The sequence below is a fragment of the Pipistrellus hanaki genome (assembly GCF_964339955.1).
Source record: "Pipistrellus hanaki genome assembly, chromosome: 4".
Taxonomy (NCBI): domain Eukaryota; kingdom Metazoa; phylum Chordata; class Mammalia; order Chiroptera; family Vespertilionidae; genus Pipistrellus; species Pipistrellus hanaki.
The window spans coordinates 91417948-91444184 of record NC_140506.1 but is presented as its reverse complement, the minus strand read 5'-3'; the positions used below and the strand labels follow the sequence as shown (position 1 = coordinate 91444184).

Sequence of the window (26237 nt, the reverse complement as noted above, 5' to 3'; positions counted from 1 at the left end):
TAGACTATAGGAATATGATTATGAAGTTTACTAATAATGATGTCTTAATTTTTACAATTAGCAAAGCACTTTCACCAACGTTTTATTTAATATAGAGTGGAAGGACACATGAGCTAGCCCATTTTAATTTCAAAGGTTAATAGGAAAAATGTAATAATATCAGGAAAAATTGTGAAATACTTTGATATGGCCAGTGTGACTCAGTGGTTGGAGAGTTGGCCTGGATACTGAAGGGTCCCAGGTTTGATTTAGGTCAAGGGCACATGCCTGGGTTATGGCTCAATCTCCAGCGTGGGGCATGCAGAAGGCAGCCAATTAATGATTCTCTCTGATCATTGATGTTTCTATCTCTCTCTCCCTCTCTTTTCCTCTCAGAAATCAATAAAAATATGTTTTAAAAGAGAGAGAGAGAGAGAGAGAGAGAGAGAGAGAGAGAGAGAGAGAGAGAAGAAAAAAGAAATCAACTACAGTAAAAACACTCAAGCCCTAGCTAGTTTGGCTCAGTGGATAGAGCCTTCTGTAGACTGAAGGGTTCCCAGTTTGATTCCGGTCAAGGGCATGTACCTCAGTTGTAGGCTCCCAGCCCTGGTCAGAGGCATATTTGAAACAACTAATTGATGTGTCTCTCCCATATTGGTGTTTCTCTCTGTCTCTCCCTCTCTCTTCTACTCTCTCTAAAAATCAATGGAAAAAATAACCTTGTGTAAGGATTAAAAAACAAACAAATAAATAAAAAACACTAAAAACATTCAAACAAATAGAGGCTAAATGCCATGTTATTAAACAATTAAATGAGTTACCAATTAGATCAAGAAAGAAATAACAAATTTCCCTGGGAAAAAACAATGAATACACAACAATCCCTAATCTCTGGGACACAGCAAAAAGAGTCCTGAGAGAGAAGTTCATAGCACTACAGGTTTACCCCCAAAAAGCAAGAAAATTAATAATAAATTATTGAACCCTATTGATAGATTAAATAGAGAAGGTAGACCAGAGACCGGATGGCAGGACACACAGGCTTTATTGGAGGGAAGGGTACCCCTGCCGGCTGCTTCCATGGAGAGGAGCGGAAGAGAGCGAGTGAGGGGCTTACAAGGAAGGGAGAGGGAAAGAGAGAAACATCAATGAGAGAGAAATACTGATCAGCTGCCTCCTGCACACCCCCTACTGGGGATGTGCCCACAACCAAGGTACATGCCCTTGACCATAATCAAACCTGGGACCCTCAGTCCACAGGCCAACACTCTATCCACTGAACCAAACCGGTTATGGCCCAACACCCATTTTTAATAAAAACTCTCAGCAATGTGTGAATAGAAGGATCAACATAATAAAGGCCATATATGACAAACTGACAGTAAACATCATATTCAAAGGGCAAAAACTAAAACCATTTCCCCTAACAACAGGAACAAGACAGGGGTGTCTACTTTCACCACTCTTAGTCAACATAATACTGGAAGTCCTAGCCACAGTAATCACTCAAGAAGAAGAAATAAAAGGCATCTAAATTGAAAAGAAGGAAGTAAAATTCTCCATTATTTGCAAATGGCATGATATTGTACACAGAAAACCCTAAAGACTCTACCAAGAAAACTACTAGATTTGATAAATGAATTTGGCAATGTAGCAGGATACCAAACCAACACCCAAAAATCAATGGCATTTTATACATTAATAATGAATTCTCAGAAAGAGAAACTAAACAAACAATCGCATTTACCAGTGCAACAACAACAAAAAAATTAAAATACTTCGGAATAAACTAACCAAAGAGGTAAAAGACTTGTATTCAGAAAACTACAGGGCATTGAAAAAAAAGAGATAGAGAAAGATATAAACTGGTGGAAGAATATACAGCGTTCATGGATTGGTAGAAATAACATCATTAAAATGTCCATACTACCCAAAGCATTTACAGATTCAATGCAACCCCTATTAAAATACCAATAGCATATTTCACAGATGTAGAACAAATACTCCAAAAATTTATACAAAGCCAAAAAAGGTCCCAAATAGCTGCTGCAATTTTGAGAAAGAAGAACAAAGTTGGAGTGATCACAACAGCAGATTTCAAGTTATACTACAAAACCACTGTAATCAAAACAGCCTTGTACTGGCACAAGAACAGGCATATAGATGAATGGAACACACAGAGACTCCAGGAATTGACCCAAGCATTTATGCTCAATTAATATTTGCAAAGGAGGCAAGAGCATACTATGTAGTCAAGGCAGTCTCTTCAATTAGTGGTGTTGGAAAAATTGGACAGATACATGCAAAAAAATGAAACTAGACCACCAACTTACACCATACAGAAGAATAAACTAAAAATAGATAAAAGATTTAAATGTAAGTCGTGAAACTATAAAAATCCTAGAAGAAACCATAGGCAGCCAAATATCAATAATATGTTTATGGATATATATTCTAGGGCAGAGGAGACTAAGGAGAAAATAAACAAATGTGACTACATAAAAATAAAAGATTCTGCACAGCAAAAGAAACCATCAACAAAATGAAAAGGGAGTCCACTGTATAGGAGAACATATTTGGCAAGGATACATCTGATAAAGGGTTAATATCCAAAATATATAAGGAACTCCTACAACTTAATAAAAGGAAGACAATTTAAAAATGTGTAAAGGACCTAAATAGAGACTTCTCTAAAGCAGACATACAGATGGCCAAGAGACATATGAAAAAATACTCAAAATCACTGATCATCAGAGATCAGAGATGCAAATTAAAATGACAATGAGGTATCACCTCACACCTGTCAGAATGGCTACCATCAACAAATCAACAAATGACAAGTGTTGGCAAGGTTGTAGAGAAAAGGGAACCCTAGTACACTGCTAGTAAGAATGCAGACTAGTGCAGCCATATGGAAAACAGTATGGAGTTTCCTTAAAAAATTAAATATGGAACTGCCATTTGACCCAGTGATCCCACTTCTAGGAATACCAGTATATCCTAAGAAATCAGAAACACAATCAGAAAGAATGTATGCACCCCAATGTTCATAGCAGCACAATTTAAAATGCTAAGATCTGGAAATAGCCCAAGTGCCCATCAGTAGATGAGTGGATAAAAAAGCTGTGGTACATTTACACAATGGAGTACTATGCAGTGGTAAAAAAGAAGGCTCTTTTACCCTTTGAGACAGCATGGAGGGACCTGGAGAGTATTATGCTAAGAAAAATAAGCTAGTCAGAGAACAGACTGTAGGATCTCAGAGGGAAGGCAGTGGGTGGGTGGGAAGAGATCAACCAAAGAACTTGTATGCATATATGCACAACCCATAGACACAGACAGTAGGGTGGTGAAGACCAGGGGTGAGGGTGGGGGTGGGCTAGAAAGATTCAATGGGGGGAGGGGGACATATGTAATACTTTTAACAATAAAGATTTAATTTTAGAAAGTACAATAAATACCTCACTTTGAAATCCCTCCAAATTAACCATTTAGTCATTGTTTTTTAATTAAAATATGATAAATATATAGTCTTCAACATATATAGAATACATTTTTATCATATATAGCAGAGCAATGTAATTTCTTATTTTTAAAATTTCTATTTTAACTTATTTATAACAAATGAAATTGTATTTTATTTTATTCTCATAATCTTTACTACATTTTGTGATATAGTCATTTTATCTGCTTAAATTTTTTGTAAATCTGACTTAAACAACTTTTTAACATAGTCTTTGGAAAGGTACAGCATCTCCCTTTGCTTGAAGCAATTAGTTGTTATATTTGAATCAAGTGTGGAAAATTATAAATAAGTTGCCATGTACTTAAATTTATAAAATTCATTAGCAAGTGATATCTCCTATTTGGAGGAAAAATAAAGTTGGTCAAGGATCTGAGTATATTCTGATTTGGGAATAGGCAGTAGTTATATCTACTAATGGTCAGTATTTATATCAAATAGTGGGAGAGATACAGTATATTACTGTAATTTCCTCCCTTCAGTCTAGTAATGAAGAATCCTTGAGCCAAGGTCCTAGACATATTGGTGAGACATTGGTGACTCCATGTCTGAAACCTAATTCAGATAGAGTTGAGGCCACAAGGGAAGAAAGACACTAGAACATGTAAAAAGGTGCTTATGAGGCTGAGATGAAGTGATGCAGTATTCTCAAAGACTATTTCAGGGTATCCATGAGATCACAACTATTTTTCTAAATAATACTAAGAAACTATTTTCCTTTTTTATTCTCATTCTTTCATCAGAATGCTCTGTAGTTTTCTTGAGGTTACATGACATGCGATGATATCACTACAGATAATGAAATGCATGCTCATGAATATGTTTTACTTTTTTTTCTTTTCTTTTTCAAAAAATATATTTTATTGATTTTTCACAGAGAGGAAGGGAGAGGGATAGAGAGCTAGAAACATCAATGAAAGAGAAACATCGACCAGCTGCCTCCTGCACAGTCTTTCCTGGGGATGTGCCCGCAACCAATGTACATGCCCTTGACCAAACTGGTTTCGGCTGTTTTACATTTTTCTTAATGTTAAGTTCTAGTACAGTAAACACAAACAGATTTAACTCAAACAAGAGCTTCAAAACCCTTAAGAGTGTAAAGGAGAAAACATTTGCGAATGATGGGAGGAGAGTAATAACGTAGGCAGTACCCCTGTCTCTCCTGTGACTTCGGGCTAGTGGTGACATTTCTTGGTCCTATTTTCCTCATTTGCAAAACAAGGGGAATTTGGCTCACTTCCCTTCACATCTTTAAAACAAAGATTCTATGAACCTCCAACACTGTAGTGTTATTGGTGCTGCAGGAGTCTGATCTGAGTTTTAGGATTACAGAATTTTAGAGGCTTAGGGAAGTTAATTCACCTCCCCAGGGTCACACAGGCGGAGGAATGTGGAACTGGAATTCTTACTTGAGTCTGTCTCATCCCAGCACCTAAGCATTTAACCATATGCTCTTACAGCTCGCTCACTGAAGTGAGGAGATTGCCACGTGGGTTTTGTGGGTGGGACGGACCCATCTTGACCCTAAAGCCAGGTGCCTAGTCTTGGAGTTAACATTACTGGGTATTTTCTTTGTTGATCTATTATTTGGTGTCATTTGTAACCACTTTATGCTATATGAAAAAACTGATTACTTCCGTTGTTTCTACAGTAGTCAAATCCTTCTGCACATCTGGGAATTGGGATCATTAAAATAAAAAAATTCCTTATTTATTTGGTCAAACTCTAGGATTTTCTTTGGTTTAAATATATAGAATAACATAGTACTGTAAAATATACTAACTTTTAAATAAATCTTGCTTCTTTCCAAAAGAAATTGCCACTTTAATGTTGTTTTCTGTTCATCCGTCATTGCAAGAAACTCATTTACCTGATTTTAAAAATAAACAAGTATTTCCAAAGTTTATATAGATAACTCATCTTAACAAGGATAAACATCAATTTTCTCACTAAAAGTGGAATTTTATTCACATAATTACAGCTCAATTCTTTTGATGGATGAGATAAGGCCAGATATCTGCTCTAAATTGAATCTCTGAAGCTAATTGGGTGGGTTAGCACAGAAAACTCCCTTGACAAACTGGAGATCACTTGGAACTGAGGTTTAATGGTAAACTTTTTAACAATAAGAAACAAGTGCTTATCATCAAGTGAACACTCTAATCTCTAAGTATCTGCTGCTGCTGTCCTACGATGGGGAACATTCGTGGCTGACTTTCTACAGCTGAGTGTGTGAAATATCGCCAAACTCTCCTTCTGGAAGAGCTACTTCATAACTGATTGACATCTTCAATGTGTTGTTTTACCCATTGTTATTTGACTATATAAATGTCTTGTTTATTCTCCACTATGATCCAGGGCTCTGTCATTATTCCTAATAATATTAGCTATGATTTTAATATACAATATGTAATTACTTGTTCATTAAAGAAAGCAATGTATATTTAAATCAAGATTGATTTTTCACAGACCTCTTTATTAATAAATTAATTGCTATCAAATGTTCGCCAAAATAACCTATATTTTGGAGGAAGAAAATCCAATTTGGACATATTTCCAAACATGGTTTCTTTTTGCTATTTACCGTGCAGCCCAAAGTCTCCTCAGCAACACTTCCTGTGAGACTACAGGAATGGAGGGTACCTGTGTGGTCAGTAAGATCAATTAGCATATCAAAGCTGAGAAAAACGGATTTAAACTTCGAAGAATCTTTGTTGCAAGTTGTACAAATGCTGGATGCTTCATTTACAATGTAACCACAGCTTGAACTGAAAAGAAAGTGAGGACAATGATACAATGTGAAGGGCCTAAGTGACAAATCTGCTTTCCAGCAGAATTATTGCTTAAAAGTCTAAATCAGAGTAAGTAATTTCAGAGTGCTCAGCTCTGCACAGGATACAAGACAAACATATAAAATTACAAGGAATAATTCCACATGTGTTCTCAGTCTTCCTTAGTATTTGTGATTCATCTGAAACTGGGATAAGCTCATTGTCCCGCTTCCTACCTTCCCCCATGCTGGGTCCTGCCCAAGCTCATTTCCCTACTAGGGCCTTCCTTTCTTGTCTCCCCTCCCTAACCCCCCCCCCCCCCCCATCCCTCCACATACACACACAACCTTCACTCCTTCCCTTCTCTGAACAGTGAACAGCTGCAGAATTTATACTCAACACTGACTAAATTCTGTCACATCCTATTCCTTGTTATTGCAGGCATGTCCATCTTATGTCCCTGGGGCTGTGTTCTAAGGACAGGAATTGTGTCTTGTGTCTAGAAAGTCTAGGTTCCACAAATGCTCACTTGATGGTACTTATCAGGTCGTCTGTACACCTACAGAAAAGCCGTAGGATTGGGCAAGTTCACACCCTAAATGCTATTAGTAGCACCAGTGACACATTCATCTCTCTTTAAGTGGCAATTACATGCTATTTCATATTTTTGAAGCATGTCTTACTTCAGCCAATTTGGAAAGAACTAATTAAAATTTCTCAAGAAAAGAGAGTGATCTGAAGATAGTGGTTTCTTATCTAGCCACAGATCACATTTAAAGTAAATGTTAGATGCTTTTCTTCACATATAAATACTAAAGCTGTAGGAAAAATGAGACAAAATTTATTTAAAATTTGTGGAAAATATTTTTCAAAAAAAAATAACTGCCTTACACAATAGCCTCTACATTATTTTTTTTCAACTTTAATACTAAATCATAAAGTGTTTTAAAAACCCATAGGTCAACTGCCCCGGCCAGGTAGCTCAGTTGGTTAGAGTATCCTCCCCATACACCAAGGTTGTTGGTTTGATCCTATGTCAGATCATGTATGGGAGGCAACCGATCACGGTTTCTCTTCTACATAGATGTTTCTCTCTCTCTTTCCCTTCTTCTCTCTCTAAAAATCCATAAAAACATACCCTTGGGTGAGGATTTTTTTAAAAATCATAGGTCAATATCTTGACTGTGGTCACAGGCAAACAAACCTATACATGTGATAAAACCATATAGAACTTAGTATACACATGTGCACACAAATGACTGCATGTCAATCTGGGGAAGTTTGAATAAATAAGTGGATTGAGCCCAATCAGTGTGGCTCTGTGGTTGAACATCAACCTATGAACCAGGAGGTTATGATTTGATTCCCAGTCAGGGTGCTGAAGCATAGTAACCTCCATCTTTTATAAAAACCCCTGTTTGAAATTCTCTGCTATTGTTAGTTCCTTGTCTTGTAAGCTCTGTCATTGTAAACTCTGTCACTTTAAGACAGTCTCTTATTCTATAAAATGACTTTGTTTTTAGTTTAAATAATAGAAAAAGATAAACTTAACTGTCTGACCTTGCAAACTAGCCATCCAATGTAATAGACTAATATAAACTAATACTGATAATAATTCCCATATTCTTATGCCAAGCACTAACTCATTATGTATTCAAGGTTACAACTGTCTGTAACAATAACTCCCACAGAGCCCTTTGTAAAATCTGCAGACAAAGAAGCTCAAAAGGTATGAATATGAAAAACTTCCTGTGTGACTTTGCTCAGAGATTTGGAAGAAACACCTCCCTCTGGGCGGTGTGCAATAAACGACTCTTAATTAATTGGCTCATTAAGGCATCTTGTATCTCACTCGATGATTTACGATACAACAGTAGATACCCAGGTTTTGGCTGAATACCCAGTGGGGCATGCAGGAGGTACCCAATTGATGATTCTTTCTCATCACTGATGTTTCTATCTCTCTCTTCCTCCCCACTTCCTCTCTGATGTCAATAAAAATGTATTTAAAATGAGTGGATAGCCAAAACCGGTTTGGCTCAGTGGATAGAGCGTCGGACTGTGGACTGAAAGATCCCGGGTTTGATTCCGGTCAAGGGCATGTACCTTGGTTGCGGGCACATCCCCAGTAGGGGGTGTGGAAGAGGCAGCTGATCGATGATTCTCTCTCATTGATGTTTCTAACTCTCTATCCCTCTCTCTTTCTCTCTGTAAAAAAATCAATAAAATATATTTTTTAAAAAATAAATAAATAAAAATAAAATGAGTGGATAGAATTAATATAAATATCGTGGCTATGATGTGATACATTGGGGGAAATTGGTTAAAGTGCACATGGACTCTTTCCATATTATTTCTTAAAACTCCATGTTAACCTGGAACTTATCTCCATAAAAATTTCTATTACAAAAGCCCATAGGGAGATTTTCACAATAACATTTTAGACATTTCTTGCCAACTATCTTTTGGATAAGACTATTAATTCTTCTGGGGCTTACTTTTCTATGCAATAGATATTTTGACCTATGAGTGGTTAGAAGTCATTCATCATGCAGTTGAAAATATTTTTTTTAAATGCAGTCATTTGCCCAGCCAGTGTAGCTCAGTGATTGAGCATCAACCTATGAACCAGGAGGTCATTGTTCAGTAGGACATATGTCCAGGATGGGGCTAATCCCCAGTGTGGGGTGTGCAGGAAGGCAACCAATCAATGCTTCTTTCCCATCATTGACGTATCTATCTCTCTCTCACTTCCTCTTTGAATTCAATAAAAATCTGGTTTCAATAAATCTGAAATCAATAAAAATTTTTGCTATAAAATGTGTCAACCAAAATAATTTTCTAATACATTATAAAATAACAATTTGTCATTCTAGTTAAAAGTTTCTGGCAGTGCCAAAACCGGTTTGGCTCAGTGGTAGAGCGTCAGTCTGCGCACTGAAAGGTCCCAGGTTCGATTCCAGTCAGGGGCATGTATGTTGGTTGCGGGCACATCCCCAGTAGGGGATGTACAAGAGGCAGCTGGTCGGTGTTTCTCTCTCATCGATGTTTCTAGCTATCTCTCTCCCTTCCTCTCTGTAAAAAATCAACAAAAATATATTTTTAAAAAAGTTTCTGGCAATATCATATCATTATAGTTTATGACTACAGATAAAATTGCCTTTTAATTTAAAATTTTCTTTAAAAGACAATTAAAATCTTTAAATCTAAATAATTTGCCTGGAAATTTCAGTATAAGTTACTTACTTATACATTTCCCTCAAGTGTATAACCACGGTGATGCCCAAATATAGCTTAAACTTTTACAGATCTTAAAAGTTTATTAACAATAATTGTTTTTTTATTTCTTATAAGAATGAATTTGCTAAAATAGTTTGACTGCTTACCATCTATTTCGAACTACTTTTGTAGTTTCACCATCAATGTTCAGTGTAGAAATGTAAGCATAAAGAATGCCATAAAAAGGATCATGTTTTCCTTCATTCTTCAAAGCTTTTACCTTTAATTGTTTAACTGTATAGACATCAACTATTGTATTTACTAAAAATAAAAAGAAGTTATTATAGTTCTCTCTATACATATTCTAAGAATTATATCCAAATAGGAAAGCTACAAAGTTCAAATGAGAACATGTAGAAGCTTTAGTTAAGTAATAAAATAATTATTACACTTGCTATATTAAAACTTATTAATATAAATGAGGGGAAAGCAAAAAAAAAACCAATAAAAATGGGAACAATGAGAAATTAATGTTCATTAAAATAAAGAATTTATAATTATCAGAGGATGATTTTAGAAGAGTGAAAAGGCAAACTACACAGTGGGAGATGCTAGCAAAAGACAAAAAAATATCTAAAGAATTCTTAAAAATCAATGACAAAAAAAACACCCATAGTCAACTCATTTTTTAGCTTTCATCAGATTGGCAAAAGATTATAGAAAGCTCCAAGAGTTTAAAACTACTTTAAAAAGTGGAAATATAGCAGTTATAGAATCAGAATATAGGATCTTGCCAAAACCGGTTTGGCTCAGTGGTAGAGGGTCAGTCTGCGGACTGAAAGGTCCCAGGTTCGATTCCGGTCAGGGGCATGTATGTTGGTTTTGGGCACATCCCCGGCAGGGGGTGTGCAAGAGGCAGCTGGTCGATGTTTCTCTCTCAACGACGTTTCTAGCTCTCTATCTCTCTCCCTTCCTCTCTGTAAAAAATCAATAAAATAGATTTAAAAAAAAAAAAGAATATAGGATCTTTCACTATGTAAAACAAAACTTTATAGGCCCCAATTTTGGCCCTTTAAAAACTCAATGCTTTTATAATACGTAATATTTAAAGGTCACTTACAATTTATGGATTCTTCCAAATAACTGTCAATTGCATCATCCTGAGGATTTGTTTCTTTATTTACTCTTATAAAATTCAATAAGATGTTAGCTTCTGGTGTCTCTTAAATTGAAAATGCATAATAATTAAAAATCAAACTGATTACTTTTTAAATAATTGTGAAAGATCCAAAATTATTTTTAACTGTTGGCCATTTTATTAACAAAAGGGAATAAAATTTAAAAATGTAAAGGGTAGTACATAATTAAGGGAAGTATACAAATAGACCTTTGTTAAAACAATCCCATTTTGGAAGTGTGTGGGTGGCAACCAATCAATGTTTCTCTTTCTCTGTCTCTCCCCTTCCCTTCTACTCTCTCTAAAAATCAATGGGAAAATATCCTTAGGTGAGGATGAACAACAACAAAAAGTCATATAAAGATGGGAGCAGGGGGAAGTTGTAGAGAGGATCATGGAGGGAAAGATAATTTTTAAAAGTCATATAAAACAATATTTGTTTTATAAGCTTTGTTTTCATTCTTAAATACACAAATATTGGACTATGTGATAGTCATTTCCAAAGGGATAAAAAATTTCAGATGACTTTTTACCTGGGTTAGTTGTAATAATGGTTTTTGAGATTACAGTTGCGGCCATGCAGTTTCGAAATTTGTCAAAATTTATTCTTACATCTGAGGCAAATATTACTGTTTGGGGAAAAAGCCATTTTTTAATTATTACATGGGGAGATAAAAAATGACAAATATTGAATACAATCATTGCAGTATGATACCTGTTTCTCGTGGCATCCAGCTCTGTGCAAGTAGAATGGATTCATTATCCCAACTGCACATAGAAGAAGAAGAAGAAGAAGAAGAAGAAGAAGAAGAAGAAGAAGAAGAAGAAGAAGAAGAAGGAGAAGAAGAAGAGGAAGAAGAAGAGGAAGAAGAAGAAGAAGAAGAAGAAGAAGAAGAAGAAGAAGAAGAAGAAGAAGAAGAAGAAGAAGAAGAAGAAGAAGAAGAAGAAGAAGAAGAAGAAGGGATGAAAATTGACTACATTAGAAAAAAACTGGCAGCAAACATTATTTACCAAAATAATATCTTAGGGCGGGGTGACCCATTGCCCATGTGGTTAAAGATGTTGGTTTCTCCTGCATTTTGCTGTTATACTGTCTATTTCACAGAGCATTTAACATCTACATGATCAATCCTTCCTCCAATACTATTAATCTTTAACAACTTCTGCTCCATCAATTCTTTCTTTTCCCATCTCTCAGGTCACTCCTGGCTACTTAGAACAGAGTGACTACAAGTCTAAAGATTTTAAAGACACTATTTCAGACTATTAAGCAAGGGCCCCAGTGGATAATCTGCTCAGGGCACTTGATGGCTCATTTCAAATTTAGCGCCTTTTGGTACCCAGGCATCTGGAGTCTAAACAATGTCATGCAATACCCTACAGTACTTCAGAATGTAGTCCTGCCCATGTGCCCACACCAGGCACCCTACAGAAACAAGCCCATGACAACACTTGTTTTTCTATCATTTTTCCATGGTCTGGCTCCAGGGTACTACCCAAAGAATTATGAAAAATCTGGCATGTTCATTATCAATGGGTCCTAATAAATTATCATTTTTAATAAAAGACAGTGCAATAATACACTAGTCACAATTTGTCCATTTAAATAATCCCATGTCACTAAAGATCTCACTTTAAGGTAAATCTTATAGCACAGACTGTAAGAAGTCAAAATACAAGAGTGAGGTTTATTTTTAAAATATCATTTCTCTCCTATCATTATTCCTCTCCTGACACTAAATCCATCATATTTTTGATAAAATAAAAATGTTCTGTCTTGATAATACTAGGGATTTCACATTTTGGAACAGAAATGGGAGGTTACCATATCATTGCAAAAGTAGACTCGGTCTCATCATAGAGTTTAACTTCACACCTCTGGCCTTTTCTTCGATCTGAAGTTGTAAAGTATTTTGGCTCTCCAACCTTAGAAATTGAAGAAAATCATTATTCTTCATCTATAATAGTACAGGTACCTAAATATTTGTTGATGGAAGACTCAGATGTTTACCCTTTAAATAGAAAGTAAGAAACATCAAAATACAAGAACCACTGATATATATTTAACTAGAGGCCTAGTGCATGAAATTCGTGCACTGGAGGGGGGTGTCCCTCAGCCCAGCCTGTGCCCTCTTGCAGGCTAGGACACCTCAGTAGACATTCCTCTCGCAGTCCAGGACCCATTGCTCCTTCCACCGACCTGCTCGCTGTTCCTTACAGCTCACTCACTGCTCCTTAGCACTGCCACAGAGGCGGGAGAGGCTCCTGCCACTGCCACTGCACTCGCCAGCCGTGAACCTGGCTCTGGCTGAGCGGTACTCCCCCTTGGGAGCATGCTGACCACCAGGGGGAAGCTCCTGCATTGAGCATCTGCCCGGTGGTGGTCCGTGCACATCACAGCAACCAATCATTCTGGTTGTTCCGCCATAACGACCACTTAGACTTTTATTATATACTGGTGTGTGTCCCTCAGCCCAGCCTGCACCCTCTCCAATCTGGGACCCCTCAAGATATGTCCAATTGCCTGTTTAGGGATCAGGTCTAAACGGGCAGTCAGAGATTCCTCTCACAATCCAAACTGCTGGCTCCCAACTGCTCGCCTGCCTGACTGGCTTGATTGCCCCTAACCGCTTCTGCCTGCCAGCCTGATCACCCCCTAACCACTCCCCTGCCAGCCTGATTGATGCCTAACTGCTCCCCTGCCAGACTGTTTGCCCCTAACTGCCCTCCCCTGCAGGCCTGGTGCCCCCAACTGCTCTCCCTTGCAGGCCTGGGTCCCCCACAACTGCCTTTCCCTGCAGGCCCAATCGCCCCCAACTGTCTTCCCTTGCAGGCCTGGACCCTCCCAACTGCCCTCCCCTGCTGACCATCTTGTGTCCATATGGGGGCAGCCATCTTGTGTGTTGAAGTGATATTCAATTTGCATATTATTTTTATTAGATATAATTATATAGATGAGTTAAAAGCATCTATCTCTTGCCCTGACTGGTTTGGCTCAGTGGATAGAACGTCGGCTTGTGGACTGAAGGATCTCAGGTTAGATTCCAGTCAAAGGAATGTACCTTGGTTGTAGGCACATCCCCAGTAGGGGGTGCACAGGTGACAGCTGATCTATGGTTTCTCTCTCATCGATGTTTCTAACTCTCTATCCCTCTTCCTTCCTTTCTGTAAAAAATCAATTATATACTTTTATATATATATATATATATATATATATATATATATATATATATATATATATATATTAAAAAGTATCTATCGCTAAGCTAGGTGTATTTAACTGATATTGTTGCACAGTTTGAAGAGAAGTTCAAATATATGTATTTTAAGTTAAGATTTTGGGGTCTTTTCTACATAACAGAACAAATGTTCCATATCAAGCCCATTGGTGGCATCTATGTAGGCTCATTAAGGATAGAAAGTATATTTTCAACATCTGTGTATCTCCCTGGCTTAGTACAGAATTCATGTGACTAAATAAACTCAGTCTTGCCGAAACCGGTTTGGCTCAGTGGTAGAGCATCGGTCTGCGGACTGAAAGGTCCCAAGTTCGATTCCGGTCAAGGGTATGTACATTGGTTGCGGGGACATCCCCAGTGGGGGGTGTGCAAGAAGCAGCTAGTCGATGTTTCTCTCTCATTGACGTTTCTAGCTTTCTATCCCTCTCTCCTCCTCTCTGTAAAAAATCAATAAAATGTATTTTTAAAAATAAATAAATAAATAAATAAACTCAGTCTCTCTGAGTCTCAGTGTCCTCATTTTTCTAGTGCAGGCGTGAATATGTGCCTTTATAAGGACAACATGGTGAGGACCAAATGGTGGCTGTATGGGAAAGTGCTTTGACACAGTCTGATTCAATCCACACTATGTCAAAGCACTTTCTCATACATCCCTCATTTCATCTTGAAAATGAAGGTGAACTCAGGGACCTTTCTGTCAGAGGCCCGGGGGTTCTCACATGGAACAGCAGACACCTCTGACAGTCACATAGCAATGTTCCAAGAACAGACTAACAACTGGCTGCACCCTATGCCACTGTCACCACTTCATCTATCAGCAGGGCTGAGCTCCACAGGAAGGAGCTGAAGAAAGACTCACAGCTACCAGCAGAAGAGCAGCATCCAGAAAGAAAGTTGTAGGAAAGGACAGCCAGAGTATGAAAGAGGCCTGCCATATCACAACAGGCCTCTTGTACAAAAAAGAAAATTGTACAAAAAAGAGTTTTAAAGTTAAGAGACCTAACCAGAGGTAAGAAGGAAGAGAGAACAGGTTAACTAAAATGTGAAGAAAATTAAATGTAGGAGGGATGGAAGCAAAATGAAAGAAGGCAGTGAAAAAAAGAAATAATGTAATTCTATAGAAGGTACAGACTCATATGGTGGAGGTAGAGGAAGATACATGGAAAAAGCTGTTGCAGGTTTTGGCTTATGTTTATACTGAATGTTAGAAAATTCTTACTAAGTTGTAATATAATGATATTATATAAGGCTGCAGGGAAACTGAAAGATCATATCCCGCCTTTAAGTAAGATTGGATCTATCAATAAATTGCCAAGAAAGTAATTTCTTCTACTTTTCACCATTGTCATGTAAGGTGTTTATTCCTCCATCCTGGATTATACTGAGTGAGTGCTCACTGTGTGGCTGGCACTGTGCTAGGCTTTAACTACAGTGATGAACAAAAACACATGCCTCTGCCATCAAGGGCCTATCATCGAGTATAGTTGATACTCATATTAGTTAGTCATTTAATACGGAAAAGCAATTAGCAATTACTAACAACATTAACTACAAGTACCTAAATCCATTTCCTTTTTCCCCCCTTTTTTGTCTTTTCACTACCATCATTCCATTGAGATAAACTGATCTTGCCCCTTTAATTTTCTTTGTGTACTTTATTTTTTTAAATATATCTTTATTGATTTCAGAGAGGAAAGAGGGAGAGAGAGATAAAAACATCAATGATAAGAGAGAATCATTGATCGGCTGCCTCCTGCAAGCCCCCCACTGGGGATTGAGCCCACAGCCTGGGCATGTGCCCTTGACCGGAATTGAACCTGGGACGTTTCAGTTCGCAGGCCAACGCTCTATCCACTGAGCCAAACTGGCTAGGGCATTGTGAAACTTTAATTTTAAGGTCCACCTCTTAGTGACTCTAGTCTGTCCAAACAGAGTTCAAAACTTGGGCAACAATTAAGAGGGAGATTCTGATGTAACAAATGGTGAAACACTCCCAGCGCCCCATGGAGTGTTGTCTTTCCCTGCTTTCACCACATGATGCTGTGCAGTAGGTCACCAGGCCCCAACTGCAGTTCAGTTCACTATTCTCACTCTCTCTCCCATCTCAGGGCAGCTCTGAAAACAGGCCCAGAATTGATTCCTTGATTTATACAACTTATATCCCTTTAACTTCATTGAAATCTTCAAGTCAATGAATTTACCCCTTCCATTTGCCTCTGTAACCAAAGTATAAAAAGGCTCTCATATAGTTAGTGGGTCATTTATGAGTGTGTACTGCATTTAACATTTAAATATGATTTTATATTGTTATTCATCACAGATAAAATGCTACTTAACTTTTAATGAGAAGTGATATCATTTTCTTAATTCAACTGAATACGGATCAAGATACAGAGGAATAATTACTCCAGCTGGTTACTACTTTCCAAATACTAAGTGATAGAACTTCCCTGCCAAATTGAACTTTATTGAGATTTAAACTTACCGACTTCACAGCTGCAAGCACATTAATAATTCTCCCTTCAAGACTGTGTCCATTTGCAATAATATCACCCAATGAATAATAATTCCGAGATTCTTTAACGGGTAAGTGTATCAAAGAAAGTAACTTGGTGTCCACTTCATAACTGGAACAAACTTTTACTGTTGAGTGATCTCCACTGAGCAGTAGTTTACAGTCACTAAATTGTAAACAGACACAAAAAGTTACTATTACATGATTTTTTAAAATAGAAAAATACTTTCAGGTTCACAGTTAAATTATTTTTTATTATAATTTAGACTAGATTAAGAAAAGTTATACATTTTACTCATAGAAACATTAAAAATATAGTAAAATATTTTTGTCTGAAATATATTTTCATTAAGAAAATGTTCCGGGAGAATCCAAGATGGCTGCATAGGTAAACACCTAGCCGCAGCCGTACACAACAATTTCAATAAAATACAACTAAAATATAAAATGGACATTACCCAGAACTACAGGAAAGTCGACTGACTGGAAATTCTACAACGAGAAGCAAGGAGAAAACCAGAAGGAAGAGCGGAGGAGCTGTAAAAGCCTAAGGTACGGAGACATGCGGTGTGCGCGCGGAGAGGACAGAGCCGGAGAGGAGGGACGGCTGAGTGCCTGGCTGGCGTTCCCTAGCGGGAAGGACATAAAAACTCCGACTGTGCTGGGCCCCAGTTCCGACTGCTCTGAACCCCAGTTCTAGGCCAGACCCCGGGGACCCAGGCTCATCCATAGGGAGCTGGGCTGTAAGGCGGAACACCAGGGGAGCTGCAAAAGGAGGTCCAGGAGGCGCCGCACATTGCGTGCAGAGAAGGGACGGTTGGCTGTGCCGCGGGATTGCCCTGGCAGGAAGGAGACAAAAGCTCTGGACTGCTCTGAACACCACCTCCAACTCCACTTCCAACTGAACTGAACCCGTTCCGGGCTCATTGGGGGAGAGCATAGACTGGGAGCAGGCGAAAATCGAGGGCACCTTTCTCTCAGAGGTGCATGCAGTGAGTACTGAAGGACCCTGGGGATTACTGAGACTCAGGAACCGCATAGGGTGGGGCTGACAGAAGCCAAGGCTGTAGGCTCCACCCTGAAACCCCGCCCCATCAGGGAAGCTACGAAAATGCCTAGGCAACTAAATAGATCACAAACAAAAGAAATGGAGGACAAAAAGCAACTGGATATAGAGTTCAAATCTACGCTTATAAGGGTTTTCAAGAATTTCCTAGAAAAGGTTGATAAGACCTATGAGGATATGAAAAGGGATCAACTAGAATTAATAAGGAATCAACAAGAAATGATAAGGGATCAACAAGAAATAAAGAATACATTATCTGAAATAAAAAATATTTTACAGAGTCCTAAAAACAGAATGGAAGATCACAAGAATCAAGTCAAAGATTTGGAACATAAAGAGCCTGAAGACACTCCTCCGCAGAAGCAAGAAGGCAAGAGAATCCAGAAAATTGAAGATAATGTAAGAAACCTCTGGGACAACTTCAAGCTGAAATATAGTGGCAACCATACTTTGGTAAAAACTGCTGTTTGAATTTTAGCCTTGCTATCTGACTTTGACCTTCGATTACTTGCTGAGGAGTGGGAAATTACTGACCTTGCCTGGAGGGTAGAAAGTTACTACTCCCTCCCCCTCCTGGACCTGAAGGCCAAGTCAACAGTCTGGGTTAGTCAAGGCTAAAAGAACAGAAGGAACCAAGAAGGGAGATTAGGCCATCTGGCCGATGCATGCAACCACAAGGTTAAGCGATATAGAAACGACCTCCACCCCCTTATTTGAAATGTGCATAAAAAGCTGGATTTATAACTGCTTGCTGCTGTTTGTTGCCTGCTCCATCCTGGCGGCAGCAGCCCAGATTTGAATCTGTAATAAAATTTGTTATTTGACTCCGCAATTGGCTAGTTGGAGTTGTTTCCCGGGTAGGGGTCTCTGCTCTTGGGTGGTCTCTTCTCCATTCAATACAAGCGAACCAACATCAGAATTATGGGGGTCCCAGAAGATGAGAGAGAGCAAGATATCGAAAACATACTGAAAGAAATAGTGACAGAAAACTTCCCCCACCTGGTGAAAGAATTAGACTTACAAGTCCAGGAAACGCACAGAACTCCAAACAAAAGGAATCCAAAGAGGACCACACTGAGACACATCATAACTAAAATTCCAAAAGCAAAAGACAAAGAGAGAATATTAAAAGCAGCAAGAGCAAAGCAGGTAGTTACCTATAAAGGAGCACCTATACGATTGTCAGCTGATTTTTCAACAGAAACCATGCAGGCCAGACGGGAATGGCAAGAAATATTCAGAACCTACAGCCAAAGATAATCTACCCAGCAAAGCTATCACTCAGATTCAAAGGTCAGATAAAGAGCTTCACTAATAAAAAAAAAGCTAAAGGAGTTCATCACCACCACACCAGAATTATATGAATTGCTGAAGGGGGTTCTTTTGGAAGAGAAAATAAATAAAGATAAAAATTATGAACAACAAATACATAACTATCAACAAGTGAATCTAAAAACCAAGGAAATTAAAAAAAAAATCTGATGAACAATATTAACTGGTGAATATATTGTAATAGAGTCAGAAGTATGGAAGGGGAGTGAACTGATGATTCTTGGGGAAAAGGGGAGAGGGGGATGTGGGAAGAGACTGAACATAAACTGTGCACCTATGGATGAGGACAATGGGGGTGGGGAAAGGGAAGAGGGTGGGATGGGAACAAAATAAATAAATAAATAAATAAATAAATAAATAAATATTGTGAGGGAGAATTAAAGTCCTAATTTTCAAATTGAGCTTACCTTTAATAAGCTGCTTATTTGGCACACAAAAACTTATTAATAATAATCATTCTAGCACAAAGATTATTGATATCTATGCTAAATATTTACCTAGGAGTTTCAGGGCTGAATTTTTCTTCTCTTTCTAATTCCTTTCTTTGGATCAAGGGATTTTCAATTATCACTAAAACAGAGGGAAAAGTATGATGCTATTATAAAAAAATAATAGGCTAAATAAAAAACAAAATGTACATAATAAACATTATAATGTTAATTCTAATTTCTGAGTTAGTGTTAAATATCCTTCCCAATCATTTTCTTGTGTCATTGGGAGAAACAGAATCCTGGAGTATGACCATCACTGACCCCAGATGATATTTCTTATACTTTGTGTTTAAGTCCCAACATATGACCCACATTAACATTACTTTATCGATTAATTACACTGAGCATTTTATTACAAAACCCCCTCCTATATTTGATTTGATTATAGCATGCTCTTCTATAAACACTTAATTGATCTTCATCCAATGCATAGTTGCTCTTGGGAAATAATAATGGGGCAGAAAGTGCAATGCAAAATCTGAGTCCTAATTTGAGTTAAACAACTTAATAATCTTATGAGCTAGCATGTTAGCATTTCCATTTCCTCATGGTCTATATTAGACCTTTTTGTGTTCTATTTTGCTAATTACTAACACAATCATTCCCTTTTTACAAATGAAAAAATTAAAGCTCACAAAGGTTGAATAACTTTCTTGAGGTTTTATATTTAGAAAGTAGTAGAGCTAGAATTAGAATTGTTCTGATTTAAAAATCTGTAATCTTTTCACTCTACCACACTGAAATCTTATTTAAATTTATAATCTTTATTGACTTTACACTTTTAAAATCCCTTATCTCATTCAACCTCATAAGCACCATCAACATACAATATAATCATATATATACTAAAGGCCTGATACATGAAATTCGTGCAAGGGGCTTGGCCCTCACAGCTGCGGTGGCTTGCCTTGGCCCTCGAAGCCCTGACTTTGTCCAGAAGGCCACCCGGAAGGACATCCAGAAGGTATTTGGCTGTCTGGCCTAATTAGCATATTACTCTTTTATTAATATATAAGGGTAATGCAGATAAACTACTATTCTCTTAATATTGTAGTATGAAGCCGCCTAATTATATATTGCCTTGTATTATTAACTTTCAGGGTTTTATGTAGTATCTCTCTAATTGAATAATAGAGTAATTGAACATATGGAGTTGAAGATTTCAGAGAGGTAGGGAGAAAAAGAGAGAGATAGAAACATGAATGATGAGAATCATTGATTGGCTGCCTCCTGCATGCCTCTACTGGGGATTAAGCCTGCAACCCAAAGATGTGCCCTTGACCAGAATCAAACCTGGGACCCTTCAGTCTGCAGGCCGATGCTCTATCCTACTAAGCCAAACTGACTAGGGCTATACCATATTTTAATACCAAAATACATCTTTAGCTTTGTATAACTAATGTTCTGGCATTTATCCAAGGAATGTTTCTAATTGTACTGGGCCCTGTGAAGTCTGCAATATTTTCTACCTTCAACTCCATATGTTCAATTACTCTATTATTCAGTTAGAGAGATATTACATACAACCCTGAAAGTTAATAATACAAGGCAATATATGATTAGGCTGCTTCATACTACAATATTAGAGAGTAGTAGTTTATCTGCATTACCCATCCCCTTCTTTTTTCTACCATGAAAGAAAGCTGGGATATATGTTTTCGTATTGCTGGTAGTGCACTAAATTCTACACTTTATAACAAGCACACTATTCATTTAATATTCATGATAATCTATAAGATATTAATTCATAATTGAGGCCCAACAAGATTAAGTATGAATAAAGGTTGGAACTAGGATCTATGTGCTTTCAAAGTCCTTGTTCTTTTTGTACTGTACTGCCAGAGGGATATTGGGGTGGGAGAGAATGTAAAAGATTTGTTGTTTTAGACTGAAAATAGTTTCTTAAAACCCGTTAAACATTTGCCCTGGCTACTGTGGCTAATGGTTAGACTGTCAGCCCTCACACCAACAGGTCAAAGGTCAAATTTCAGGTCAAGATCAGGTACCTGGGCTGCAGGTTCAATCCCACATCATGCCCCCCACATGTGGGAGGCAATCAATTGATCTCTCTCACCCCCTCGCTCCCTCCCTTCCACTCTCTCAAAAAATCAATGGAAAAAATATCCTTGGATAAGAATTAACGACAAAAATCCATTAAAAATTAAAATATCATCTTTTATCAAAATCTATTTAGCAGCCCTATTATGTTAAATTATTTTAGCAACAAAAGGGATTGATGTAAACTGAAATATGAAATAAACCAGATATAAAGCTACCTAGTAAAAATATGTGACTATTAGGTTTGTATGTTTCAAGTAATAATGCTGAATGCCTTGCATTATGTTCTTCAATCTTGACTTTTTGTCTGATAAGGGTTTTTGAGAATTATGAATTGTATCTTGCAGTAGTCCTCCTTTATTCATGGTTTCACTTTTCACTGTTTCAGTTACCTACAGTCAACTGCAATCTGAAAATATTAAATGAAAATTTCCAGAAATAAACAATTGATAAGCTTTAAAATGTGTGTGGTTCTGCATAGCGTGATGAAATATCGAGCCACTAGAGGTCAGCCATCCCACTCCATCCCCCTGAGATGTGAATCATACCTTCGCGTCCAGGCTGCAGACGCTCCCTACCAATTAGTCACTTTAAAAAGTGGTTGTCTCTTTTGTCAGATCAGATAAGTTATCAGATATTTTAAGAGACAGAGACCACATTCACATAAATTTTATTATAGTATATTGTTGTAATTGTTCTATTTTATTATTATTGTTGTTAATCTCTTACATACCTAATTTATAAGTTAAATTTTATCACAGATCTATGTGTACAGAAAAAAACACTACACACATACACACACACACACACATATAGTATGTGATTTGGTACTACCTGCATTTTCAGGTATCTATTCAATGGGGGTCTTGGAACATAGTCCTTGTATATAAAGGCAACTACTGTATTGTATTTTGACTCCCTCAGAGTAGTTACCACAAACATAACAAAGGAATAATACTATAATAAATACAATTTAAGAATCAATGCCAACTTACCACACTCACCAACCCTAAAGCTGTCAGAAAGTGATCTGATATAATCTTCATTGCCCCAGGATGTTGCGTTTATAAAATGCGTTGGTGAATCACGAATGGTGAAACTGAAAGTGTACCTTTCTGACCCAATATCTAAGAGAAAACCAATGCTTTTATTTTTCAAATGAAATGTTTCATTATACTTTTGAAAAATATAATCCTGATGATAATAATAATACTCAAAGATATGGTATAAAATATTATTTCATATATAAGTTCTATAATAAGTTATACTTGCTTTTATGAATTTCAAAGCTGCCAAAGTAGATAATTACCTCATTATTAACCCCTCTGTTCCCTTTTCTCAGTTACCTGTATATTTGGAGGGAAATGGCACATAGGTTTGAATCATCCAGATATTAGCTTAGATCCTCCATTTCTCTCTTACTATTACTGTTTTAACCTAAGTCAAATTCAAATGTAAATTATTCAATAACAAATGTGTGCTACTAAGTGATACCACTAGAGGTCAGCAAGTACATCTCTTCAAAAAATGTCCTTATTGCTTTTGCTAATTAAAAAAAAAAAAAAAAAAAAAAAAAAGCACAACACAACCTAACATACATATACAAATTATAGATATATATGAAACTGTAATTAGTGTTACCTTTGGGGTGCGGACTGGGCTGGGAAGAGTTGGGGATTAAATGAAGAATTTTACTTTTCAACTGTATGACCTGTACTCCTTGATTTTTAATGAAAAAATATTATATTTTATGTATATGTATAATGTTTTTTTAAAGTCAATAAGCATATTTTCTTCAAAAAGAAATACTGTACATATAATCATATAAAGTAGTCAATACTACAGAAGTGGTCTCCTACCCTTACAGTCTGATAAGTAAAAATGGTATTTTATTGTTGTAATTTCAGTTACTATTTAAATATTGACTTTAAAAATTCATGTATTTTTCCATCACTGTTTATCCCCCTATATAATTCATGTATTTTGAAATACATGAATTATATAGGGGGAAAACAGGTATTTAAACTTTTTCAAATTACTCAAACGGTAATTCTGATCTAATTAAAATAATTAAGTGAAGATACAAACAAGTATGGGTGGGAAATGACATCTTCGTTTTTTACCTCAAAAATAATAACAGAATATTACATGAAATACAATAAAAATAAAGGTGCCTATCACTCTACCATGAGTCAAATAACTCAATCACTAAGATGATTCAAACATAATTAATGTCTTCTTCTTCCAGAATTATTGGCTGGCTTACTAGAGCTCTAATTCACCCAAGCTGTATAGAAATACACTGTAACCTTTAATAAACACCATTTGACACTTTTAAAACTAATAGTAATGAGTTGTTAGATATGACATTTTATATTATAACTTTGCATGTTAACAACAAAAGTTAGAAGGTGAGTTGTTTTGCTGAAACTGGTTTGGCTCAGCGGTAGAACATCGGTCTATGGACTGAAAGGTTACAGGTTCGATTCCTGTCAAGGGCATGTTCATTGGTTGCGGGCACATCTCCGGTAGGGGGTGTGCAAGAGGCAGATGATCGATGTTTCTAGTTCTCTCTCTCCCTTCCTCTCTGTAAAAAATCAATAAACTATATTAAAGAAAAATAAAAAGGTGAGTTGTTTTAAATATCCAATTTTAATCTTGGATTATGTTTCCATATACCTAACACTCTTACACAGTTCAAGCAACTCAATAAGGACCACTAACGCTAAAACTAACTAAATGAAAGATGAGTATTTTTCACTGAGTTATCTGGTTGTTGGAGTAAATATGTAGCTACTGCTGCCATACTTTTCTCCTTCAACACTACTCTATCATGACATATCCCTACTCCAAAACCTTCTTTCTTATCACTTTGTGTCTTATTTGAGATTTGCCTGTGTGCTTGTATCTCTTAGGCTGAAAGTGATAGTTACTATGGGTCACACACCCTTACATTTAATTCTCATACCAGCTCTATTTATCTCGATTTCACAGCTGTATATAGGACACATTTCAGATCACTCAATAACTAAGTGCGCTCAGTCAATCTAGCTGTAAGTCCAGACTCTCAGACACTACGATATCTGAAGAGAATATGAGACTACAATTGCCCTCTGTTACCTTTATGCAGCGCTTAACACAATAGAGGTACTCAATAAATACACATGATACACATTAGTAAGTTGATCATCTAAACTAGCTATTTGGGCATTGTATCTCTAAGCTTTCAAATATGTTTGAGAAATCTATCTAATAAAAGGGCAATAAGCAAATTAACCATCACTCTATCACAAAGATGACGGCGCCCAGTCCTCTCAGCCCCGCAGGAGTTCCCCAGTCCCTGGGCAGCATGAGCAACCTGATGGAATGCTTCGTCGCCACGGTGATGAGGCAAGTGTTCTGCGCCCAGCCGCAGATGAGCCTCTGAGCCACAGAGAGCCTCTGGGCAGTGGGCAAGGAGCAGCCAGGCCCCGCAGAGAGCTACTGGTGCACAGATTCGTGCGCAGGGGTACTAGTATCAGAATCATTAAAAATGGTTTTAGCTTGGCCAGCATGGTTCTGTGGTTGAGCATTGACCTGTGAATCAGTCACAGTTCAATTCCCGGTCAGGGCTCATGCCAGGTGTGGGTTTGATCCCTAGGGTGGGGCATACAGGAGGCAGCTGATCAATGATTCACTCTCATCATTGATGTTTCTCTCTCCCTCTCCCTTCCGTTCAGGAATCAATAAAAATATTTTAAGTTATTTTAATGTCCTCACACACATAGCCTTCAATTGAGTACTTTACCATACAATAGAGAATATGGCCATTGCTCTTAAGGAGTTAAACAGGCATGAGAAATTTAATCACTAAATACATTTTGTTGTAATCGTAAGCCAAAATTGATGAAAAATGAAGCAAACTGTTAAGCAGAACTCAGCTTTTTCTGTCTGGAAAGCCTTTGACATCTGTTTTCCCAATAACTATACCGATTATTTTCTGAAAAACAAAAAGGTTAAAGAAAACAAATATTAAACACAGATGTAGACGGTAAATTTAATTTCATGGACTTGTTATATTTTACTGACTCTAACAAACATTTTTTTACTAGCAACCACTGAAATGTATTTATTCCAGACAAACTTCTAAAATAAGTTCATAAATGTTCAATTCTACAAGGAATACTACAAAGCAATAACATAGTTAACTACTATTACAAATATAATCATTTAATACTTAGCATGTTTCTACTTTATTTTCAATCACTAGGTAGAGTACAGTAACTACCCTATGCTATCAATCCTTACTGAATTAATTCAAAGCACATGTAAGATGCAATTTAATTTGCCATGGACTTCAAAGCTTTCTTTTATTTAGAGTTTTCTAACAATCCACATAAAATTGCTTAGCTCCTTAATCCAAACATGCTGAACAGTAATATAAATTAGATTTCAACAGAACTTGTAGTATATTACTGCTAATAAATCTAAGCTCTGCCGAAACCGGTTTGGCTCAGTGGATAGAGCGTCAGCTTGGGGACTGAAAGGTCCCGGGTTCGATTCCGGTCAAGGGCATGTGCCTTGGTTGCGGGCACATGCCCAGTAAGGGGTGTGCAAGAGGCAGCTGATCGATGACTCTCTCTCATCGATGTTTCTAACTCTCTATCTCTCTCCCTTCCTCTCTGTACAAAATCAATAAAATATATTTTTAAAATATAATAATAAATAAATCTAAGCTCTAAAGTCCTAGATCTTAAACCTTAAAGATATTAACATCTCTTTTAACCTTTTTAATGTTCTCTTTAGTGACTACCAAAGAAAAATTAAATATTAAAAAGTGCTTTAAGCCCTAGCCAGTTTGGCTCAGTGGACAGAGTATTGACCTGCA

The 26237-nt window shown here is 37.1% G+C and overlaps 1 protein-coding gene across 2 annotated transcripts in view; it reads right to left on the bottom strand.

Moving 5' to 3' along the window:
- MEIOB (meiosis specific with OB-fold) overlaps window positions 1-26237 on the bottom strand; it is a 34302-nt gene that overhangs the window by 1034 nt on the left and 7031 nt on the right. The window contains exons 2-12 of one of the 2 annotated variants that reach the window (XM_084882551.1): window positions 25292-25349; window positions 22366-22497; window positions 19319-19391; window positions 16394-16589; window positions 12495-12595; window positions 11385-11437; window positions 11203-11298; window positions 10613-10714; window positions 9660-9813; window positions 6087-6270; window positions 5286-5372 (exon numbers count right to left, since the gene is read on the bottom strand). In XM_084882551.1, the coding sequence (XP_084738677.1) occupies window positions 5286-5372; window positions 6087-6270; window positions 9660-9813; window positions 10613-10714; window positions 11203-11298; window positions 11385-11437; window positions 12495-12595; window positions 16394-16589; window positions 19319-19391; window positions 22366-22497; window positions 25292-25349 (1236 nt within the window). The remainder of the gene's footprint in view (window positions 1-5285; window positions 5373-6086; window positions 6271-9659; window positions 9814-10612; window positions 10715-11202; window positions 11299-11384; window positions 11438-12494; window positions 12596-16393; window positions 16590-19318; window positions 19392-22365; window positions 22498-25291; window positions 25350-26237) is intronic. The other variant, XM_084882552.1, reaches the window with a different exon arrangement.